The following is a 21082-nucleotide window of genomic DNA, read 5'->3' on the forward strand; positions in this document are numbered from 1 at the left end:
AGAAAATGCACAGTGCTCATACTGCAGTCTCTTTGAAGGGCATACAGTGCAGAAGAAAAGTAACTTAGACATCCAGTAACTGACAACCTGTAACCCCCTCAGGGATGTCTTCTGAGCAATGGCCTCCTTGATATGGCACGTCTGCATGATCCCTCGTGCTATGCTACTGCTCAATACTTTCATTGACTTATTGCTGGAAATGTGATTTCTACTTTGTTGTGGTACCCAGAAGGAAAAAGCTAACTGCTGAATTAGCTTCTGAGATCTGAGAGAGATTTGGATGAAACTAGGACACATATGGAATTAAATACACCTATAAACAGATAATCATTTTCCATCTATAAAATAACAAAAAAAAAAGTATCACTTAAAGAGAAAAGCTGCTTTACCTCAGAAAAAACATAAGATCTGAATTATGTGAAATTTGAGCCTATAATTTAGGCTTTACAGTGTGATAGATAAGGATTAATTAAAAAAAAAAACTTCCTTTCTTTTTCCTCTTCTTTTTTTTTCTTGCTAAAACATTTCAGCAGAATATTATATAAGTCTTGAAATGAAATAATAAATCACTACAAAACCAGACGAAATCACATGCCTGTCCTTAGGAAAACAATAAATGGATTTTCAAACCTCCGATTTGTTGCCCCATTAAAGCAGATACGCCTCTTGGTTACAGACAGCCTTGGGAGGAGGAGATGCAGTTGATGGTCAACTGGCACCTTCACTCAGTATTCCCTGCTGAAGCAGAAGGCATCTTGGGGGTGCTTAATCTCCCAGAATAGGTGCCTGTGAGCAAGATGACTCTTAAATCTCCCAGATATCAGGAAGTGTTTTGCCCAAGTACGTGGGAATGTAGCCCTAATTAGGTGACACCTTCCTGTTGCCTCCACATTTTCATTCTTACTCATTGTTCTAGCAATCTGGGTTCTGCCCTTGCACTACCGACATGAAAATGCTCTTCCCTTGACTTCTTTTGAGTCCCAATCCTAGTCCCTCTCTTCGTTGGGCTTCGTTGGAAGGGTCACAGCAGACCATTCCACCAGCCCCTCACTCTCAGCCCACCAAAACACACACAGATACAGGCGTTTGCTCCTCCCTTGCTTTCCAAGTCCCTTCCTGTCTTTCTGCTCCTTCTCAAGCCCCTTTGTGCTCCTTTTCCTCTCCTCATAATTTAAAGGTAAGGGCGTATCCCAGGGTTCTATCTTAAACCCCCGTCCTTATCACTTCACATGCTCTCCTTTGATCTCACACATATGGCAATCACCATGAGTGCCTCCTGACAGGCACTCAATATCTGTGAGATGAATCTCACCCTCATCCATTCTGGCAGCCATCCATACAAGAGACTATCTAATCTGGATCTTCATCCAGCTACCTTCTCTGACCACCACCCCTCTCCCATGAATGGGTTAGAGACTATGACTCCAGCGAAACATTTTTCACAATGGCTTTCTTATTTAAGGTAATTGTGGCTCTCTCTGTCTCTCCGTCCTGGTATATGGTCTCCACGTAGCAGAAAGAGCATTGCTTTGGAGTCAGGTAGAAATGGGCTCAAAGTTGGGTCAATTACTAGCTATATGAATATACCTTTGAATTTTTGCAGGATTATAGGGAAAAATGTATATATGTAAAATATTTATATATATACACGTTAAAAAAAAAACTTACTCAGGGCCTAGTCAGGTTTCTTTTTCTTTAACTCATTTTGCAAAGCTCTTTACATCCTTTATTTAATTGAATTCTCACAATAACCTACCAGTAGGTCTAGAGCAAGAAGGTGGGGCTGACTGGGTAACAACTAATAAGGGGTCGAATCAGATTCAAACTTACATCTGACTGGCTCTGAAGCTCTAGCTCTTTCTACCACATAAAGTGCCTCCAGGACACAGAGGGACCGATAGGCTGCGTGGGTGGAGTGGGATAGGCTGCGTGGGTGGAGTGGGGAGACACACAAATGTAAAATTATAGCATAATGTGAGAAGCGTTATAAGAGAGGTATGGAGAAAAAGCTGTGGGGGTATTGAGGAAAGAGACATTGATTCTGCCTCAAGAAATCAGGGGGTGCTTCACAGAGACGATGCACTGGAGCTGCCTCATGGATAACATGAATATGCCTCGCAGACAGACCAGGCAGGGCATTCTAAACAGCAGGGCCATGTGCAGTAAGAGAGAGACGAGATCGTTTGAGTCACTGCAAGGAGCATGGTGTGATGGGAGCAAAAGCGGGGGAGGGGGAGGAACAGAGTTGTGGTAGGAGATGACGGCAAAAAGGTAGGGTGGGGCCATTCCAGAGGCAATAGAGCCAGCAGGAGTTTTCAAGTAGGGCGGGCACAGATCAGATCTGTACTGTCAAAGGCTAATCCCAGTGCTAGCACAGTGCAGGGATTCCAGAGCCCAGACCACTCGGGAACCGTTTTTTAATGACTTAGTTTGTCCCATTATTGTGAATGTTAACTTGGATCATTTGGTTAAGGTGGTGTCTGCCAGGTTTCTCCACTGTAGTTGTTGTCTTTTGTAATTAGTAACCACCTTTTGGTGAAGTGCTATGTAAATATCAGGTTCCTCAATAAACTTTCATCATTGATTATAACATCCATTGATTTTCTAACTCCATCACTCCAACTGTATTTAATATGGACGTTCTACTCAAGAAAGGGCTTTCTCTTCTCCCCATTAGTTATTTATATCACTATAGATGCATGGATTTTTATTATTCGGTGGGTTATAATTCATGCTGAAATATCCCAGACGTGGTCAGTGGAAGTCCCTTCAAGCTGGCTCTTGTGTCATTTTAACATCTCCCCTTGTTCTCTGAACACTGCTGACTTTCTAGCACAGGAAGATTCCAGACTCATTTTGCGTTTTCACTGCTCCAGGCCTGGAATCAGCTTTTTTTGTAAGGAGTTCTGATCCTTGTTTGTGGAGAATGGTATTTAGAAACCAAGTTCTGGGTGCTAGATGTGTTCCTGCTATTGATGTGTCACTTCTTGTTGGTCCTCTCAATGGACAGACAAATTGTGTATGTGTGTGTACGCATTTATATTCACCTATATTGCTATGGGAAATTTCTTCAAAATACAGATTTTAAGGACTAATAGCCAGACCTACTGAACCAGAATTTTTAGACGTGGTCTCATAAATCTGTATTTTTTTAAAGTTTGGCCAGGTTTTCAGACAGAGGATTGACTAGGGGAGTGACAGAGGCAGGAAGGAGGCTGCTATAACTGTCCAGACAAAAGTTAACAGGAGTGTGAACTAGGGCGGAAGCAGCAAGACAGAGAGGACATGATCAATTGCACTTGGGGCTGACTGGATAATGGAGATGAGGGAGGGAAGGAGTGACAGGCACTCAATGCCTCCTGCTTGGATAACTGTCATCGCTGCAGCCTGCACGCTGTCATTTACACAGTAAGCACTGAACACGTTTATTTAATTGAACTTCTTCTCACTTTTCTCTTATAGATTATATAAAAATCCAAGTGACATTCTAGGAAGAAAACAATTATAAAACATTCTAGAATTTACATCTCTTCCATTACATTTTATCATATGGACTAAAAGCTGAATGTTAAAGCAAGAAGGATGATTTGTGAATCCATTGTCAGCAGGCCAGGCTCTCACACAAACATGGCTTGGCTAAAGTGATTGTGTTCAGGTCTACTATGCAGAATAATAGACCTGGAAGGCTTTTTACCAAGAAGCAATGTCTGTAACAATATGTCTCACTGTCCAAAAAAAAAAAGAGCTTAAGTCTGCTACAGATAGAAGTCATTAGGCTGAGATAACTGCTTACTATCACTGCAGCATAAAACTAAGTGGAGCATGAGCAAAATATATAAAGGAGATGTAAGAGGAAAAGTAAAGCTAAAAGGAAATGACCCTTGGAATTCTAACTACTATAACAGAAAGGTTAAAACTCAGATAAAATATAATCCAGAGAAAAATAATCATTCCCTGTTTTTGTAGGAAAAGCAATACATCTCTGTAGGAAAAGCATACCTTCTCATTGCTAAATCCACAGGGCCCTTTTCCAGACTTACCTTGTTATACTCTATCAATACTATTGAGGGTCTTGTTAACACCCTCTCTGCTCCTGGCCTCCAGGGCCCTCCACTTCCCTGGTGTTCCTCTTACCCCTGTGACTTTTCTCATGTTTCACAAGCACTTCTTTCTCTCCTGATCTCCTATGAGTTGATCTTCCTTAAAATCCTGACCCTGGCCTCTTCTCTTTCCTCCATATGCTCTCTGGGTTATCTCATCCACTCCTACATGCTCACTGCAACTCCCACGGCTCTCTCCTGAGCAAGAAACTCATACATATGTATAATCACCTCTTAGATGTCCCACAGACACTTCAATCTAAATATGTTCAAAGCTGAACTCATCACCCCCTGACCTTGAACCTGCTCCTCATTCCATTTCAGTGAATGATAACCACCATCCAAGCAGCTGACTATGCCAGAAACTTGGCCCTTACCTTACACCTTCCTTCTCTTCCACCACCTATATCTAATCGATCACCAGGACTCTAGAATCTCCAGAATATATTCATTGCTTTCCTTGCATACTACCATAATGATCTCACACCCTAGATTATTTCAGGTGCCTCCAGACTTTCTCTCCAACAATCTTTTATCCACTCTGCAGCCAGAGTGACCGGCACTGAGCCTAAATCTAATGATGCTCCTTCCTCTCCTCCAGAAAGACTTCTCTGACCACCACCCCTCCCATGAATGGGTTAGGTGTACATCATGAGGGTAACGAACTCTCATAGAACTGAACACACCATATCCAGCTGCTCAATTGATTTATGAATATTGCCCTCACGGTTACAAGTTCCTTGAGAGGAGATGCATATTGGTCACTGTTGGGTCCCCAGTACCTAGCACAGTGTATGACACATAGTAGACACTCAAGAAATCTTTGTTGTAAGTCATTATTGTTCCTCTAAGCCAGGGGTTCTCAACCTGGAGTCCATGTATGCCTTAATAGAATTCAGGAGGGTTTATGTCCTTAGATGGACTAAAAAATTCCTAAAAATATTTATTTTCACTAACTTGTAACAGACTTTAGTTATTTCCTATCATTCAGAATGTAGGCAACAAACCATAGTAGTATTAGCAGTACCCAGGACCTTGAGACAAATACGATCACAGATATTTTCATATCACATTACAGTTCTCACAGACCTCTCAAAGGTCATGTATACTCATCACTACCTTGAACTCATGGTAATTATTAAAACTGCTAGAACTTTCAATTGTATGAGTTAAAGAAGCACACATAATATATCACAACATATTAAAAATATTTTTATAACTATATTTCAAAATAATTTTCTTTGTAATCCTATTCATGTATTTTATATTATGCATTCGGAAACATTATTCTGTGATAGTGGGAGTATAAACTGATGGATCCCCTTTGGAAAACCGTATGGCAGTGCCTAGCAAAACTGATCATATGTGCACTCCATACCCCAGAAACACCACTCCTACATGCAACTGTGTATATATGTTCACTTGTACTAGAATGCTGATAGCAGCCAAAAGAAACTAGAAGCCACCCAAATGCCCATCTACAGTAGAATGGCTAAATGAATTATGGTATTTCTACACAATGAAAAATATGGGACTGAAAATAAACATGTGAAACACAGATGAATCTCATAAACATAATACTGATTGAAAGAAGCCAGACACAAAAGAATGCATGATGTACCACTTCTTTTTAAAGTAAAACATTAGCCAAAACTAATCTACATTGTTAAAAGTCAGGACAGAGGTTACCTTTGCAGTGGGGGTTGTGACTGGAAGGGGGCACAAGGGGGTCTCTGTGGTGCTGGTAATGTTTTATTTTTTATTGTGGGTGAAGATCAAAGGTGGGTGTGGTTTGTGCAAATTGATCCAGCTGTGCACCATGACATGCGCACTTTTCTGTGTCTATGTTATGTTTCAATAAAAGAGGAAAACAGAATAAACAAACCTATTATTCTGAGATGGGATCCATAGGCTTCACAGTCTGTCAAAGGGGGTCCAAAAAAGAAGTCCTGTTCTAAGCAGAAATTCCAAGGAGGTTATCTTAAAACAAACAAAAGTCAACATATACAAGTCATTCATTTATTCATTCAACAAATACTTTTTAAGCATCTTCTACATACCAGGCACCATTCTGGGTACTGCAGGCAGGACAGTGAACAAAACAGCCCTGCTCAAATAGAGCTTATATTCTAATGAAGAGAGACAATAAGGATCAAAATAGATATGAGCTAAGGAGAACAACAAAACAGGGATGGGTAATAAGGAATATGTTGGGGAGGGGTCTGAATTGTAAATAGAGTAGTTGGGGAAGGCCTCACCGAGGCCTTGACATTGAGTCAATATCTGTCACCGAGAAGATGACATTGAGTAGGGACCTAAGGGAAGTGAGTAAAGTCATGTGGATATCTGCGGGAAGAAGGAGCCAGACAGAGGGAACAGCAAGTGCAAAGGACCTGGGGCAGAAGAGTGCCTAGGTATTCAAGCAGCAGCTAGGAGGCCTGTGTGGCTAGAGCAGAGAAAGGGATAGGGAGAAAATAGATTAGATCACAGAGGTAGCAGAAGGCCAAATCCCCATAGAGGTCCCTTTATAAGGACTTTGGCTTTTACTCTGAGGGAAGAAAACTGACATGACCTGACTTAACATTGCAACAAGATCAACTGGCTGCTGTGTTGAGAACAGAATGGAAGGGCAAGGATGGAAGCAGAGAGGAGGCAGTGGGTAAGAGGTCTTAGGGAAAGAGCATGGAATGAAAAGAGAACAAATGCCGTGAGGAACACAAATACATACACACATACAAACACACACAGACACGTTATTATTGTTGTTGTTACTGTTGCTGCTGTTGTTACTGAACCACTTGAGAGCAATTTGCAGCCTTCGTGACTCTTCACTCCTAAATATTCCAGCTCATATCTCCTAAGACAAGTACTTTCTCTTACATAACTGCACTATTAAAATCAAATTCAGAATATTTAACATTGATACATGCTATCACCTAATATATAGTCCCATATTCAAATTTCACCAACTGTCCCAATATTGTCATTTATAACAATTCCTCCCCACCCCAATCCAGAATCACACGTTACATTTAGACACATCTTTTTAGTCTCCTTTAATCTGGAATGGTTTCTCAATCTCTTTTGTCTTTTATGAGAATGACATTTTTTTGCGAAGTACAGGTCAGTTGTATTGTAGAATGTCCCTCAATTTGTATTGGTTTGTTTCCTCATGATTAGCTTCAGGTCATGCATTTTTGACAGGAAAACCTGATTAGCGATGTTAAAGAGCCCCTATACATAAAAGGTGGGCGAGGGAGAGGAGACAAAGGGCAGGCAGGGAGGTAAGAGAGAACCCGTGGACTACACCCTTAGCACTGGAGGTCACTGGAGCTGCTCCAGCGAATGATTCTGGTGGCTTGTGAGAGTAGAAACCAGTTCATTATGTGGAGGAGGGAATGAGAGATAAGAAAATGGAAGCAGTCAATGGAACTCAGAATCTCAGCACTTTCATGTAGAAAGGACTTTAGAAGGCTCTTTCCTCATTTTTAGATGAGGAAACTGAGGCCCATGTTAAGTTAAGTACCACGCCGAATGTCTGGTTAGAGACAGAGCCAAATGCAGTGTTAAATCCCACAGACCCATACCCCTTGTACAATGCCATACTCCCTTCCTGAGAAGTTTGACATTGAAGGAAACAAGTATGGGGAGGAATCTCAAAGAAAAGGGTAATATGAATAAAGCGGAAATCCTCCGTCTTCAATGATCTTCCTAAAATGTAAATTGGCCTTGTCTCACCCTGTTGAAATCCTCTCACTGGTCCCCATAACTTGTGGGATGAGCTGTAAACCCCTCAGTGACCTAGCCCCAGTCCACTTACGCAGCTTCATCTCCCTCAATATCCTCCTCACTCCAGCAATACTGAACCACCTACTCTCTCCTCAGAAGACCCTGCTTTTAAGCCCCTGAGCCTTTGCACAAGCTATTCCCTCCCTGGTGTTGCCTCCTTCCCCTATTCTCTTCCCATCTGCCTGCCAAACTGCTCTTCATCTTTCAAAAGTCCCTTTCTCCATGAGGCCTGCCCTTGAACGCCTACTTCTGTATCTTTGGGTGAAACTCTTCTGGGCCAGGAAAGACTTAAATTCATTTAGAGCCAGCAGGTGTTACCTTACAATCTCTGCAGACATCCCTCTCACAAACGTTCCATCATATTGTCAAAAGTTGCTTAAAAGACCCCCATGTTTCCTAAATCTAAAGGGATACAAATCAAGATTTTCCTTATAATACAGTCAAAATTTCTCAAGTCATTCAAAAAGAGTGTTTTAACATCTAGGAATGTATATCAATAGAAAAACATTATGTCTTCAATGGCTGTATTTTCCATCTAGACCAGGAGAGCAGCAGATGGAAGAAGGCAAATAGAATTTGGTGTGTGACTTACGAACAATGCAGTAATTGGTCATTATGGCCATTCAAGTTTTTTTAAAAAAAAAAAAAAAAAAAAGGGGGGGCCGGCCTGGTGGCGCAAGCGGTTAAGTGCGCGCGCTCCGCTGTGGCGGCCCGGGGTTCGCTGGTTCGGATCCCGGGCGCGCACCGACGCACTGCTTGGTAAGCCATGCTGTGGCGGCATCCCATATAAAGTGGAGGAAGATAGGCACAGATGTGAGCCCAGGGCCGTCTTCCTCAGCAAAAAAAGAGGAGGATTGGCGGATGCTAGCTCAGGGCTGATCTCCTCACAAAAAAAAAAAAAAAAAAAAAAGAAGATTCTGAATCTTGTATTTAAGTGCCAGCTGATAATATATTTTCAGGATTTTCTCCTCACAAAGTATGTATAGAGTGAGTGCTATAGAAATCTTATCCCCATTTCACACCTTGCTCCTTCCAAATAATTTGAGATATGAAGAACTAACAACAAATAAAAATATATTAAACACTTACTATGCCCACAACAGGTGCTAGGCACAGGACACACACGGAACTCAGATCAGGTGGAAAGATGGGTGAGTCAACAAACGCAACACAATATAAGGACACCAGAAGAGAGGTACTTACATGGTGGCCGAGATGCACAGAGAAAGAAGGGCCTAAAATAGTCTTGAACTGTCAGGTAAGGCTTCAGGGGGAGATGACACTGCTTTGAGATTGAAGGAAGAAAAAGACTGCACGGAGAAGTGAGGGGTTGTTTCAGGCAGCCAAATAGCACGTGCAAGGATGAGGCTACACAAAATAGGATGCTGAGTTCAGGGAACTGCAAGGAGTTTGTTGTCGCTGGAGGATGTTAGAAGGACACTGAGAGACATCAGGCTGGAGGAGGAGCCAGGGACCAGATCATAATAGGCCTCAGAGACCATGCTGAAGGAGCTTGAACCTTACCCTGTAGGCAATGGGGAACCTTAGATACATTTTAAGTCTGGCTTTAGGAAGATTTGTTTTCAATACCTTTTAGACGGCCAAGCTCACTAAATCATCCAGGAGTTCACTCATGCAACCTTTTCACTCACAGCCATGGCTGGTGCTCAGCAGGTATGCGCCAGTATCTGCGCCAGGTACAGGATGGAAATATTCTTCACTACCTGGTAAATAGCTGCTGTCCCTGAGCCCCACCAACATCACCTTGGCAGGCTGTGCCAGCCCCAGGAAGCCTGCTGTGAGTGCCATTAGGCCATCTCCCTGGTGCCTGCTAGCATCAACCCCCATTCCCATATGCTCCCCTCTGCCCTCCACCCCTACCACCAGACCCCAGCACTGGCACCCCAGTAGGCAAATGGTTGATGTCCACCTAGCCTTCCATGGCTGTGGTCACCAGTCATCAGCCAGCCTTCCCCAGAGACACCCTGCCATGGCCTTTTAAGAGAACTGAATATTCCATGATGTATTGTATCACCAACATTTTGTATTTAAGCCCTCTTAATATCCCTTTCCTTATCTTTTCTTGCCCTCAACTCAGTATTTCTCATCTTCTTGCCCTTTTCTCTCCATCAAGAAATCACTTGCCTCCTCCTCTTCTAATCCACTTCCTGTATAGAGTTGTCATTCCTTCCTTCTCAGCCCGTACCTCCCCTATTAGATAATCCTCCTTAAAGGGGAAGTCCTTTGAAACATGGTCCCACCCTCCAGGCTACAGCTGATTGGACTGGGCGGACATCCTGACCCACGCTAAGTCAATTAGATTCTCTTTTCCGGAAATTTGGAATTAAGACTCAAAAGATCAATTCAATTGGTTTTATAGGACCAAGCTAGACAGTCATGTGTGCTGACGGGCCAAGTCAGATATTTTTGGCGGGGGGCTGGGTGGCTATGTGCAAAATGGATCATGGAGTTAAGAAGCCAGTCTGCAGTCAGAGAAACTCAAAGCGTAAATTATCCAGAGAGAAGCAGAGATATGAATCCCTGTGATGCATGGGAACGCCTTCGAGAAAAATAGGCAAAGACTAGCTGCCAATAACCATGCAGTGCCTGAGAGGCCAGCCATACTCCCTGTAATTAAGTTCCAAAAGATTCTCTTGCAACCTTATGATCCCCTCCCTTAATCGTGTTTCTTTGGAAAATTTTCAATTTCTTGCAACTAATAATCTCTTATTTAGAAGGCATCCCGTCACTTGCGGATCTTGTCTTATTCTTACTCATAAAATCAATTTACAATGAACATAGAAAAATGTTTTAATGACATTATTAAACAGCAGTTAAACTGAACAAGAATCGTCGTGCCTTAAATTAATTCTCAATAGCCTTAGAATAATTCTCTGACCAGCCTATTTATGTACTACCAATCCAGAGAAAGCTTCTTTCATCTCAGGGAAGTAGAGCTGGCCTGCCCTCCTCCCCTTCATGCTGATGGAAAAGAGAGGAGCAAAGAACTAGTGGGCAATCCTGGAATCCAACGTCTGAGTTGGGGCCATCCGGGCACCTGCCTCCCATTAGGGGAAGAAAGAAATGAACGGATAAAGGAGTAGAGGTCAAGGGGCACCCTCTCTGACCACTTCCTCTGCTTTCCACACCACCTCCACGCCCTCAGCAGCCTCAACAGATCTGTCTCCAGCAGCAAGGCTCAAGGCTGTAAATTTATTTTTAAAAAGCAAGAATCTTTGCGAGTAAACAAAGCCAATGCACAGACTGTTGCTGGTCCCTAAAACAGCAGTTACTAAATAGTGCACTGGCTCCTCAAAGTATAAATGGTGATATTCTTTAAATATATAGAAACCTATATATACTTCATAGGATCTAACAGCATCTTTACAAATACAGGGGAGCAACCAAAGCCTCGGATTTCTATTACTCCTAGGTTAATCGTTTCAATGATTGTTTCAGTTTCTGGATCCCCAGATGTTCAGTATCTTCTGTGTGAGACGAATGGACCCTCTGCTAGGGGTATTCAAAGGCTGTAGACATACAAGACAATTAATGGGAAAAGAATAGTCTTTTCCACAAATGGCATTGGCACAACTGCATATCCACAGGCAAAAGAACGAAGTTGGACCTTCTACCTCACATCATATATAAAAATTAACTCAAAATGGATCATCAGCCTAAATGTCAGAGCTAAAACTATAAAGCTGTTAGTAGATAAAATAGGAATAAATCTTCGTGACCTTGGAGTGGGCAATGGTTTTCTAGATATAACACCAAAAGTATAAGTACAAAAGAAAAAAAACAAATTGGACATCATCAAAATCTAAATCTTTTGTACTTCAAAGGACACCATCAAGAAAACGGAAAGACAACTCATTGAATGAGAGAAAATATTTGCAAATAATATGTCCGATAAGGGACATATATTCAGAATACATAAAGAACTCTTACAACCCAACAATAAAAAGACAAACCAATTAAAAACTGGGCAAAGGATTTGAATAAATAAATAAAAATGATAATAAATAAAATAAAATTATATTTTCTCCAAAGAAGATATACAAATGGCCAATAAATTTATGAAAAGATGATCAATATTATTAGTCCTTAGGGAAACGCAAATTAAAACCACAATGAGTACCACTTCACAGCCAGAAGATAGCTATAATCAAGAAGACAATAAGAAGCGTTGGCAAAGAAGTGGAGGAATTGGAACTCTCATACACTGCTGATGGGATTGTAAAATGGTCTGGCTGCCTTGGAAAACAATTTGGCAGTACCTCAAAAAGTTCACATAGAGTTACCATATGATTCAGCAATTCCACTCCTAGGTATTTACGCAAGAGACTAGAAAACATACGTTTACACAAAGGCTGTGGACACACTCTTCCACTGCCCACAGGGACAGGCTTGCCATCTCCTTAACTTGTTCCAGCCAGTGCTTGCTTGGTTCTTTCTGGAGAAGAAAGAACACTGGGCTAGGTGCCAACTTAGTTTAAAAAACTGATACTGTTAATTTAAGAATTTAATAAATATATGGATCATATATACATATATATTATTAAGTCTATTTCACTAGCTGGCAATATCTTTTGGGGTAAAAAAAACACTGGTCTATTGAGCTCTGAAACATACCAATGAGGTCCCTAAAATCTTGTGTGTAAAGAGTGGCCTGTGGACCAGTAGCATTGGCATTACTTGGGAGCTAGTTAGAAATGTAGAATGTCAGGCCCCACACCAGGCTTATTGACTGGGAATCTGGATTTTAGCAAGTGCTCAGGTGACTCCTATGCATAATGATATTTGAGAACAAGTGTCTGCTCTCAAACATTTTAATTACATTTAAGATCAATCCACATATGACAAACTCAAGTAAAACCTGCAAGAGGAGGCTGACTGCTGAAGATGTGTAGTTGGCTGGCTAAAAGATGGCTCTCCATGTGAGTCCAGTTTACTGGGGGAAGAGTCAGTCCCAGAAGCAGAGCCAGAAAGTCAGCCTTCCCAGCAGCTTCCTTTTTCTTGTTTAGTGGCAAGAATGTCACCTACGTTGCAAAGGTGTTCAGATCCACATCCGTGTGGGTAGAAGAGGCCCTAGGACAGCCCTGCTTAGAGATGCTGCCATGGAACAGCTTTTCACTTACCACAGTACAATCTACACTCCAATTGACCACTGGTGGTGGGGCCAATATCATTCTTTATAAGAGAGCATACTCCAGTGCAATGTTTTTCAAGCAATGACCCATTATATAGTAACCATATTTTCTAAATAAAAACATGGTCATATATTCTGAATTAAAAATACAGACCCAAGATATGCCAAGAACAAATGTACCTATGACAATAACTGAATGGAATATTTGTGACTGTCCTGGGATATCTAGGACATACGGTGTCAAAACCCATGAAGCATTAATGACCTGGATGAGAATTACAATGACCTTGGTCCTTCTCTGGGTATCTATACCAGAATTCTGGGCATACCAAGTTCTTTCCCACCCTGGTGCCTTTGCATGTAACCTCTCCTCTGCCATCACATCTTCACTTATCTACCCCTTCTCATACTTCAGGTGTCAGGTTAAATGCCATTTCCTTAGAGAGCTGCTCTGGAAACCTTATCTAAGGCAGTTCCCATACCCCGACCCAACCCAGTTCCTGTCTATGATCATTCTCTTCTTAGTATATATCAATACCTACATTCACCTTGTTTTCTTGTTCATTCATTGTTGGCCTCCCCCACCAGAATGGGGGGCAAGAATCTGGTCATGTTCACCCCCCACACCTGGTACGTTCTAGATGTGAAATGAGTTTTTGATGAATAAACAAATGAGAAAGAATAAAAGGTACCCGATTTAGAGAATAAATAAATCTTAATAGAAATCACCAAATAGACTATAGCTTATTAATAAGAATAACAATAATAAGATCATTTATTAACAGACCATAAGCTTCCATCAAAACCTTTCACTTCATGCTCTTGTCAATAAACAGAGTAAGCGAGATCCAGTGAACAGGGTGGTACCTCTGAGTGACTTTGCTTAAATCTCTTTCCCTCTCAGAGCCTTATCTGTAAAATGAGAGGACTATCTCTCAGAGTTGGGGGAGAGGGGAATTCAATGAGATGACATATCTATATAATGTGTCTGGTACAGAGCAGGCACTCAACTCAATATGGGCTTGATTCTTTATAGTTACCCCCATGTTTTCCTTATTCAAACTGGTCAAGGGACTGAAGAATATGCAATCCTATCTCCAGGCCTTCATGCGCACCCATTTACCCAACACTCCAGGACCAACCACAGCTGTTAGACCTCTCTCTTCAAATTCAACAAGTTCAACTGTATTTGCAGCACCAGATTATTTTAGCCATGTCATAAGTGAGACTTAAAAAAAATTTTTTTTTAATATATCTAGTAGATGACTGTTTCAAAGCTGGTGATGTTCCTACAGTGAACTTGAACATGGTTCCATTTCTAGACTGAGTTCTAGCAATCTGCTTCAAATACTCTTGAACAAAGCACAGGATTGATAAACAGAGCAACAAGCTCACTAAGTTCTGGTTAGAAACAATGCACAGCGGTAGGGACCACCGTGACTGAGAAAAATAAAAGAGTCGGTAAAGTAGTGAAGCAATAACTTTGGGCTTCGGAATCAGACCAACTTGGGTTCCAATACCCATTCTACAATGTGCTAAATAGTGACCATGCGCAAGATCCTTAACCTCTCTGTGCCTTGGTTACCTCACCAGTAAACTGCGACTAACAACAGTACCAACGTCATGGGGTTGTTGAGAGGATGGACAAGATAAATCTGTACACACACTTAGCACTGAGCCTGTACTCTGCTTATTAAATTCATTCTCAGCCTCAAGCATCTTATATACATTTACAAATGAAAATATTCAGAATGAAAGAATGGCACTAAATGATACATATTAAGTGAGCAGAACTGGTCACAAAAGATGCAAAACTTTAGGATTGCAAGGCATCCCTTTACCTAAAGATGGTAAAAGGTCTCATGGGAGAGGTGAGACTGAAGCAGACTGAGCCATGCAGGATGTGGATACTAACAGGCTTCCTGTGGTGGGCACTTGCCATTTACCAAACACTGTGGGATACCTTGTAGGTAATCTCCACAAGCTATAAGGTAGACACCCTAAACTCCCATTTTATAGATGAGAAGCTGTTTTACTGATGATAGCTCAGACTCACAGAGGTTTAGTAATTTCCCCGAGTCACCCAACTGGTGGCAAATCTAGGTTCAAAATCAGGTCTGTCAGACACTAAAGTCTATGGTCCCACCACTATGCCATTGGTAGGGAGGAGGTATAGGGGGAGAAGGGTGAACGGGGAGATAAGTCATTCCAGGATGAGGCAGGAAAGAGCAGAGTAATCTTATTATATGGCAAGTGGGAAGCAAACAATTTATGATTTTTTCAAGAAAAAGAAAATAAAGGTAGAAAGGTAGGTTGGGGCCAGAGAGAATGGAAAGCTAAGGATTTTGAACTTCAGCCTGTGGGCAATGAGGAAGCATTGTCTTGTTTTGGTGCATGTGTATGTTTTCAATTCAACACTACTACAACTACCACTGCTAAGAGCATTTATTGAGCACCAACTAAGGGCCAGGCCCCACACTAAACCATTTGCAGACATTAATAGTTACAATTCTGCAATTTAGGTAGTGTTACCCCCATTTCACAAATAAACAAGGCCCCTAGAGGTCAAGCCACTCACTCAGATGCCTCCAGTAATGGCAGAGTGGGGTTCATAACTGAGTTCATACCTGAGTGTGTGAGGTCAAAGTCAGCGCCCTCTCCCCTAAAAGAGTATTACAGAAAAACCTCCCTTGCAATAGAGAGCCAAAAAATAGGAGAAAAGAAAATGGAGAGAGGGAACTAGTCAGAAAGCAATATAGGGATCCAGAGTAAGGAGATAAATGTCTCAGTTGGAGTCACTGTGAAAATGGAAGGGAAGTGACGGAGTAAATGTGTTCACGACCTTTTCCTTCATTTACTGCATTTCTGTGTCATGATCTGCTACCTGAAGTCGAAACCAAGTTAGTAGTTATTCCAGTCCTTGCTTTCAAGCCCTGATGTGAGTCCTGTTCTTAGCCCAACAGCAAACACTGTTGTAAGTATTCACTTGTCCTGTCACAATGTTATGAGGGCTAAAACACGGTATCATCCTCTAATCTGTTATCTGTGGTGAAGGGCAATCATTCAAGGGAATAAAACTAAGCCTCCACATCTAATAAATCACATTACGCTGCACATATCAACATTAAAAAAAATCTGAGAAACAGAGTCTGTCAAATCAGGAGGACACATGCTGAGCTCCAACGAGCTCCGCCAAATCCTACATTATTATTAAAGTTCATCGTGATCTCATGGTTTGATAAAATGGAGTGCTGTATCAATATTTGTTGGGCTGCTTTCTAGTTAATATTCCAGGGAAAGTAGCACGATAAATAAAGCAGTAGGAAATGTATGCATGATGAATACATCTTTCAAACTAATGCAAAAACTAAGTGGACAATTACTCACATTATCTCATTTGGTGGAATCAAGAGCTAGAAGTTTTAATATTCATGTAATGATTCAAAAAACCCAAAACATTTTTGCACTAACACCTTAGCTATAGTCCTCCTTATTCAACGACCAACTTCAATATTTTCAGTGGAAAATCAGTAGTATAACTGGGATACACAGAAATGAGTTGAAATTCATAAAGATAAAATACCACAATTTTCTCGTCCACATACACAATTAATACATAAATATTCTCAACATTTTACAATATTAATTTCAAACTTCTGTTTCTGGGAATAAAATTATGAAAGAAATGGCACTTAAGAGTCCCACATACTAAGGATAAAACAAACAGGTTTTGTGCACTGCTTTCACCAGAAAAAGGTATTTACATATATAAGATGAAGCAAAATAACAGCATAAACATTCTAACTTTACAGCTCTTAATTATATCATGATCTGTGGTTTGTGTTTTTTAATCTGTTGGACTTAATTTTATTCCTATGTGCACAGATATACATGGGTATTAAAGAACTCTGCTCACCTATACACACTCAGTCCCAACCAAATATCAGGGAAAATTTAGCAATAAGGTTCTTTCTCTGAAGGCAGGCTTACTACTATGTCACTGTTCAGTATAAAGATACAACTAGCTTAATAAACAGACCAGAAGCCAAATCATCTTTTTTTTCCTTTTCATCAGTTGAGGTTCCCTGCAAACCCAGTTATACAAATAACTTCATTCACCTTTTCTTCAAAACTGAGTGTTTTGTTAACTAAGCCAGGTATCATCACATTCCCTGGTCCAGCTGCCTGTCATAACAGCAGTTACTGCAACTCCACCCTTTTCCCACCTTCAGCTTCGACAGGGCATTTAATTTTTTTCCTGTTAGAGAAAAAATTAAGATTAGGAGTTCAAATCCTCAAAGTAGTTCAGTGAACTGTCATATTAATATTATTTAACCCCAGGGAATTTTCTGTTTAATTGCCACTCTCTCCCTTCCCCCCAAGGACTACATCTTATTTTGATGGTGTAATGGAAAGCACTGCATGAAGAAAGACAGTGCAAAAACATAATGGCTTTAAATTTTTAAACGTATAACCTTTTCACGAGTCACTGTGAATCATTTGCACCTGTGACTTTAATAATCAGCCTGGCAATTAGAGAAGCAAAATCTTCAGGACAGAACTAGGTAAAGATGCCCCAATCACAACCATTACCATATCGGGGAGAGAAGAAAAAAGCTATTTTGTCATAGGTGACATGAAGAAAGTTTTACATGTCTGTTCCACCAAATCTTGAGAACAGTAGAGCTCCTAGTACTTTAAATGTTCACCTTCTAAAAGCCAAGATTTTTTTAAAAAAATATCTTACTGTATTTTCAAATATTAAGTTTTTACTTTCCGTAAAAATTTTTCAACTTTAGGACTCAGGGAAAAAAGGCTCCAGAATAAGCACAACACTAGACGGGGAAAAAAAGCTAGTCTTTTAAGTCATTCTCCCAACAGAGAAATTAAGACCATTAAAATTACACCACTTAACCATTTATTTCATTATGAAAGGCAAACTTAAGAGCACAAGTAGCAATATTCTGAAAACATGATGGAAGTCGTTCTACATCAATGAACATACAAGTTTGAAAGGTACAAATATGGTCTCTGTCAGTTGTAGTCCATCCTCAGCAAGTCATTTTCCCTGTGGGCTGAGGCTCCCATGTCATGGAAATCTTCCTTAACTGCCAAAGGCTGAAAGGGATTCCCTGTGAACAGCATCTGGACCACACCTTGTTTGGTCACACAAGAAGCTGACAAGGGCTGGAGGAAAATGCGTCTGCTCCAAAGATGAGAAGACAGGGCCAACAATCAAAATATGCCTTTCTACAATTTAATACAGAGGGCCCCTAAAATGGCTATTCATGCAATCGTGTTCTTTAATCAACCCTGGCCATCCGCTACCAGATGTTGGTCATTCTGTGGGCTGGCTGGTAGGATTTTGTGGTCCAGCAGCTGCCAGCCTTTTATAACCTCAGTAACATTGTGCAAGCATCCATTTAGTGTATAAATATGTTTTTTGGCACTAAAACACTGCCAAGTGAAATATTAGAGAACTCCCCACCCACTGCAGAAATTTCCCAGTTTCCAAGTATCTGGGATGAAGATTCCAAATTACCTGTAGCAAAATTTCTTTTAGATTCTTTTTTAAATCCTTTTGCTTGCTAAGGAACCTACTAAGGAGCCTCCCAAAAACGATACCCACAGTTTAGATTATGGGTCCTACATTTACCTAGTTAGGGAAGGAAGAAGTGTTTGATAGTTACCCAAGATCCTTCCACTTGTAGCAGGAACGAACACCAAAAAAGCATCAGGACACTCAACTCCTTAGAGATTTAAAAGGCTTCCAGAGGAATAAAGAGAAAAGAGATCTCTCCCTCCCCACCTGCACCACCCCACACACACACACCCTGTTTCTGCCCTAACCTTGAAATCAGCAGCCCCTCTGTAATTCCATGCGGTTCCAGAGAGAATCCTTTATTCCATGGGGTTCCCGGATCTGACCCCAGGAAAGCCCGGTGGGTCATCTTTCTCCCCACCCTTCCAACCTCCACATTCAACTCCTCCCCTTCGCCCCAGACCACCTCCTTACCTGATAATGTCGTCGTTGTGTCCCAAGAAGAATTTTTGGCTGTGCTCACGGGTGTTGTAAACCACCCCGACGCCAGCCACAAAGTAGACCACCTCCTTGCCGGCTGTGTAGTACAGGTTGTTGCGGCACTGGTGACCTCGGTACCCGTACACCCACTCCAGCCGGAGCTGGCAGCTGGGAGCTGTCCGATCCGCCATGATAAGCCGACCCCACTCGCCCCCCGGTGCCCCCGCGCGCGGGTCCGCGGCCCCTGCGCGCCGGGTCTGTCCTCGCCAAGGCTCGGGCTGCGGAGGACCCGCAAGGGCTCAGGGTGCAGCGCCGGGCTCTGATTTCCGCGGCGACGCACAGATACAGCCCAGCGCGCCCGCCGCCACCATCATCCGCGCCGCCGCCGGAGACGCGCCGCCGGTGCGCGGCCGCCAGACCCCGCCGGGCGCCCCGGCTCCCTCTCCCCGGGCGAGGAGTCTTCGGGGGCGCCAGCACCCGCGCGCACGCCTCACTGCACCTGCGGGCTTCGGTCCCCGGGGGAGGTTCTTGGGGGGTTCACCCTGCCTTTTAAATCAGGGATCTGCATATCCAAACACTGATTACCCAGTTCTCTCCCTGAAGTTTGCAGTGCGCGGGGGAGCTTCGCAGCAGGCAGCGGGATTTATTCTGTGACAGCTTTGATTTGACTGGGAACCCGGGTAAGCTTTGCCATCACCATCCTTGGATCCGAAAGTGACAGTCTATATCCAGGATGCGAGAGCGAGGAAGAAAAAAAACAGATTTTTTGCATAAGTCACCTAGTCCAAGAAAATGATCCCCAAACTAAACTAAGTTTTAAAAAAACATAAAACTGTCAACTACTCCCCCTTTCTCTCTCCAGATTCATCTTCTTAATGATATGAAATATGCCCTAAATGTTGCTGGCTGGTGGTTGCTGATATGACTTGAAAGAACATTTGCTGTTTCCCCATTAAGCCAGGGCGAATAGGCAATGGTCATTTTTTAGATGCTCCAATTAGGTGTCGTGTATGTGTTTAAAATGCATATCTTCCGTGGACCCTCTCTCGGCCGAGAAAACCATAAAGAACTTAGCAGCTCTTACTAATCAGCAACTCCAATTGCAAGCGTCATAAAGATTTTTCTGAATCGGAGGAAATGAGACACTAGTGCAGTTGGAGGCAGGAAAGCGCTACCTACAAACGCTGCCAGTCCAAAAGAAATTAAATAATTAACAAGTGGCACAAATCGTGTACCTCTCCCCAGGAAGGTCTGCGCTAACTACGGGGTCCTGCGGGCCAAGGGTCACGCCTCTAGCCCGGCTGGCGGCGGGGGCGCCCGCGGAACCACAGGGGACTGTGAGCCCCATACGCGCGCGCACACACATCCCGGGCATCAGCCGCCGCGGGTCCGAGGGATGCCGGCCCCCAGGGACACCCCAGCCCGCGCGCACTGGCGTCCTACGGGTGTCCTGCACTCCTCCCACACCGGCTCCAGCCTCGCCGCCGAGCATCCCCGCTCTCTCCGCCTCTAACCTCTGCTCGGAGCGGGCGCCGCCAGCACGTCCCGGATCTCGCACAGGCGAGCGAAAGCCTCTGCTTGCCCTCCCCTCCCCGCCTCCCGCACCCGCGGATGGGCTTCGTCACTGGAGCGCGGTGGCAGACAGGTTCTTCCTCCAGCCGGGGCTCCGGGGGCGGGGCCACAGCCGGCTTGCGGGAACCGCGGCGGCTGGTTACTAGGCGAGATCACCGCTCTTGGAAACCGCGACGCCCCAGAGCGTTGGGGCCGCCCCCAGCCTCTCCCCGCCCAGGTCGCCCCTTCCCTCGATGCATCCTGGGAAGTGTAGTCCTCTCAACGCCGGCTGCGGCTGGGAGGGCACGGAGTGCGCGGAGCTAGACCACAAGTCCCAGGATTCCGCGCGGGGGGCGGGGGGAGGGCCGTAGAGAGGCCGTTAGTGGCGTGGCTTTGCCTGCGGTTTTCCCGCTGAGCAGAGGAAGGCGAATCAAAGGCGACAGCTTCCCGACGCCCTGCGTTCTCGTT

General features: G+C 43.1%; 1 protein-coding gene across 7 annotated transcripts in view; it reads right to left on the reverse strand.

Annotated features, from left to right (window-relative positions):
• The window catches only part of EML6 (EMAP like 6), a 263596-nt gene extending 242896 nt beyond the window's left edge, over nt 1-20700 (reverse strand). For 6 of the 7 annotated variants that reach the window (XM_058551235.1, XM_058551233.1, XM_058551231.1 and 3 more), the window contains exons 1-2: nt 20578-20656; nt 19058-19785 (exon numbers count right to left, since the gene is read on the reverse strand). In XM_058551235.1, coding sequence (XP_058407218.1) covers nt 19058-19254 — 197 coding nt within the window. In that variant the 5' untranslated portion in view covers nt 19255-19785; nt 20578-20656. The other variant, XM_058551232.1, reaches the window with a different exon arrangement.
• Between the last annotated feature and the right edge of the window lie 382 nt (nt 20701-21082).

This window comes from Diceros bicornis, chromosome 12, assembly GCF_020826845.1.
Source record: "Diceros bicornis minor isolate mBicDic1 chromosome 12, mDicBic1.mat.cur, whole genome shotgun sequence".
Taxonomy (NCBI): Eukaryota; Metazoa; Chordata; class Mammalia; order Perissodactyla; family Rhinocerotidae; genus Diceros; species Diceros bicornis.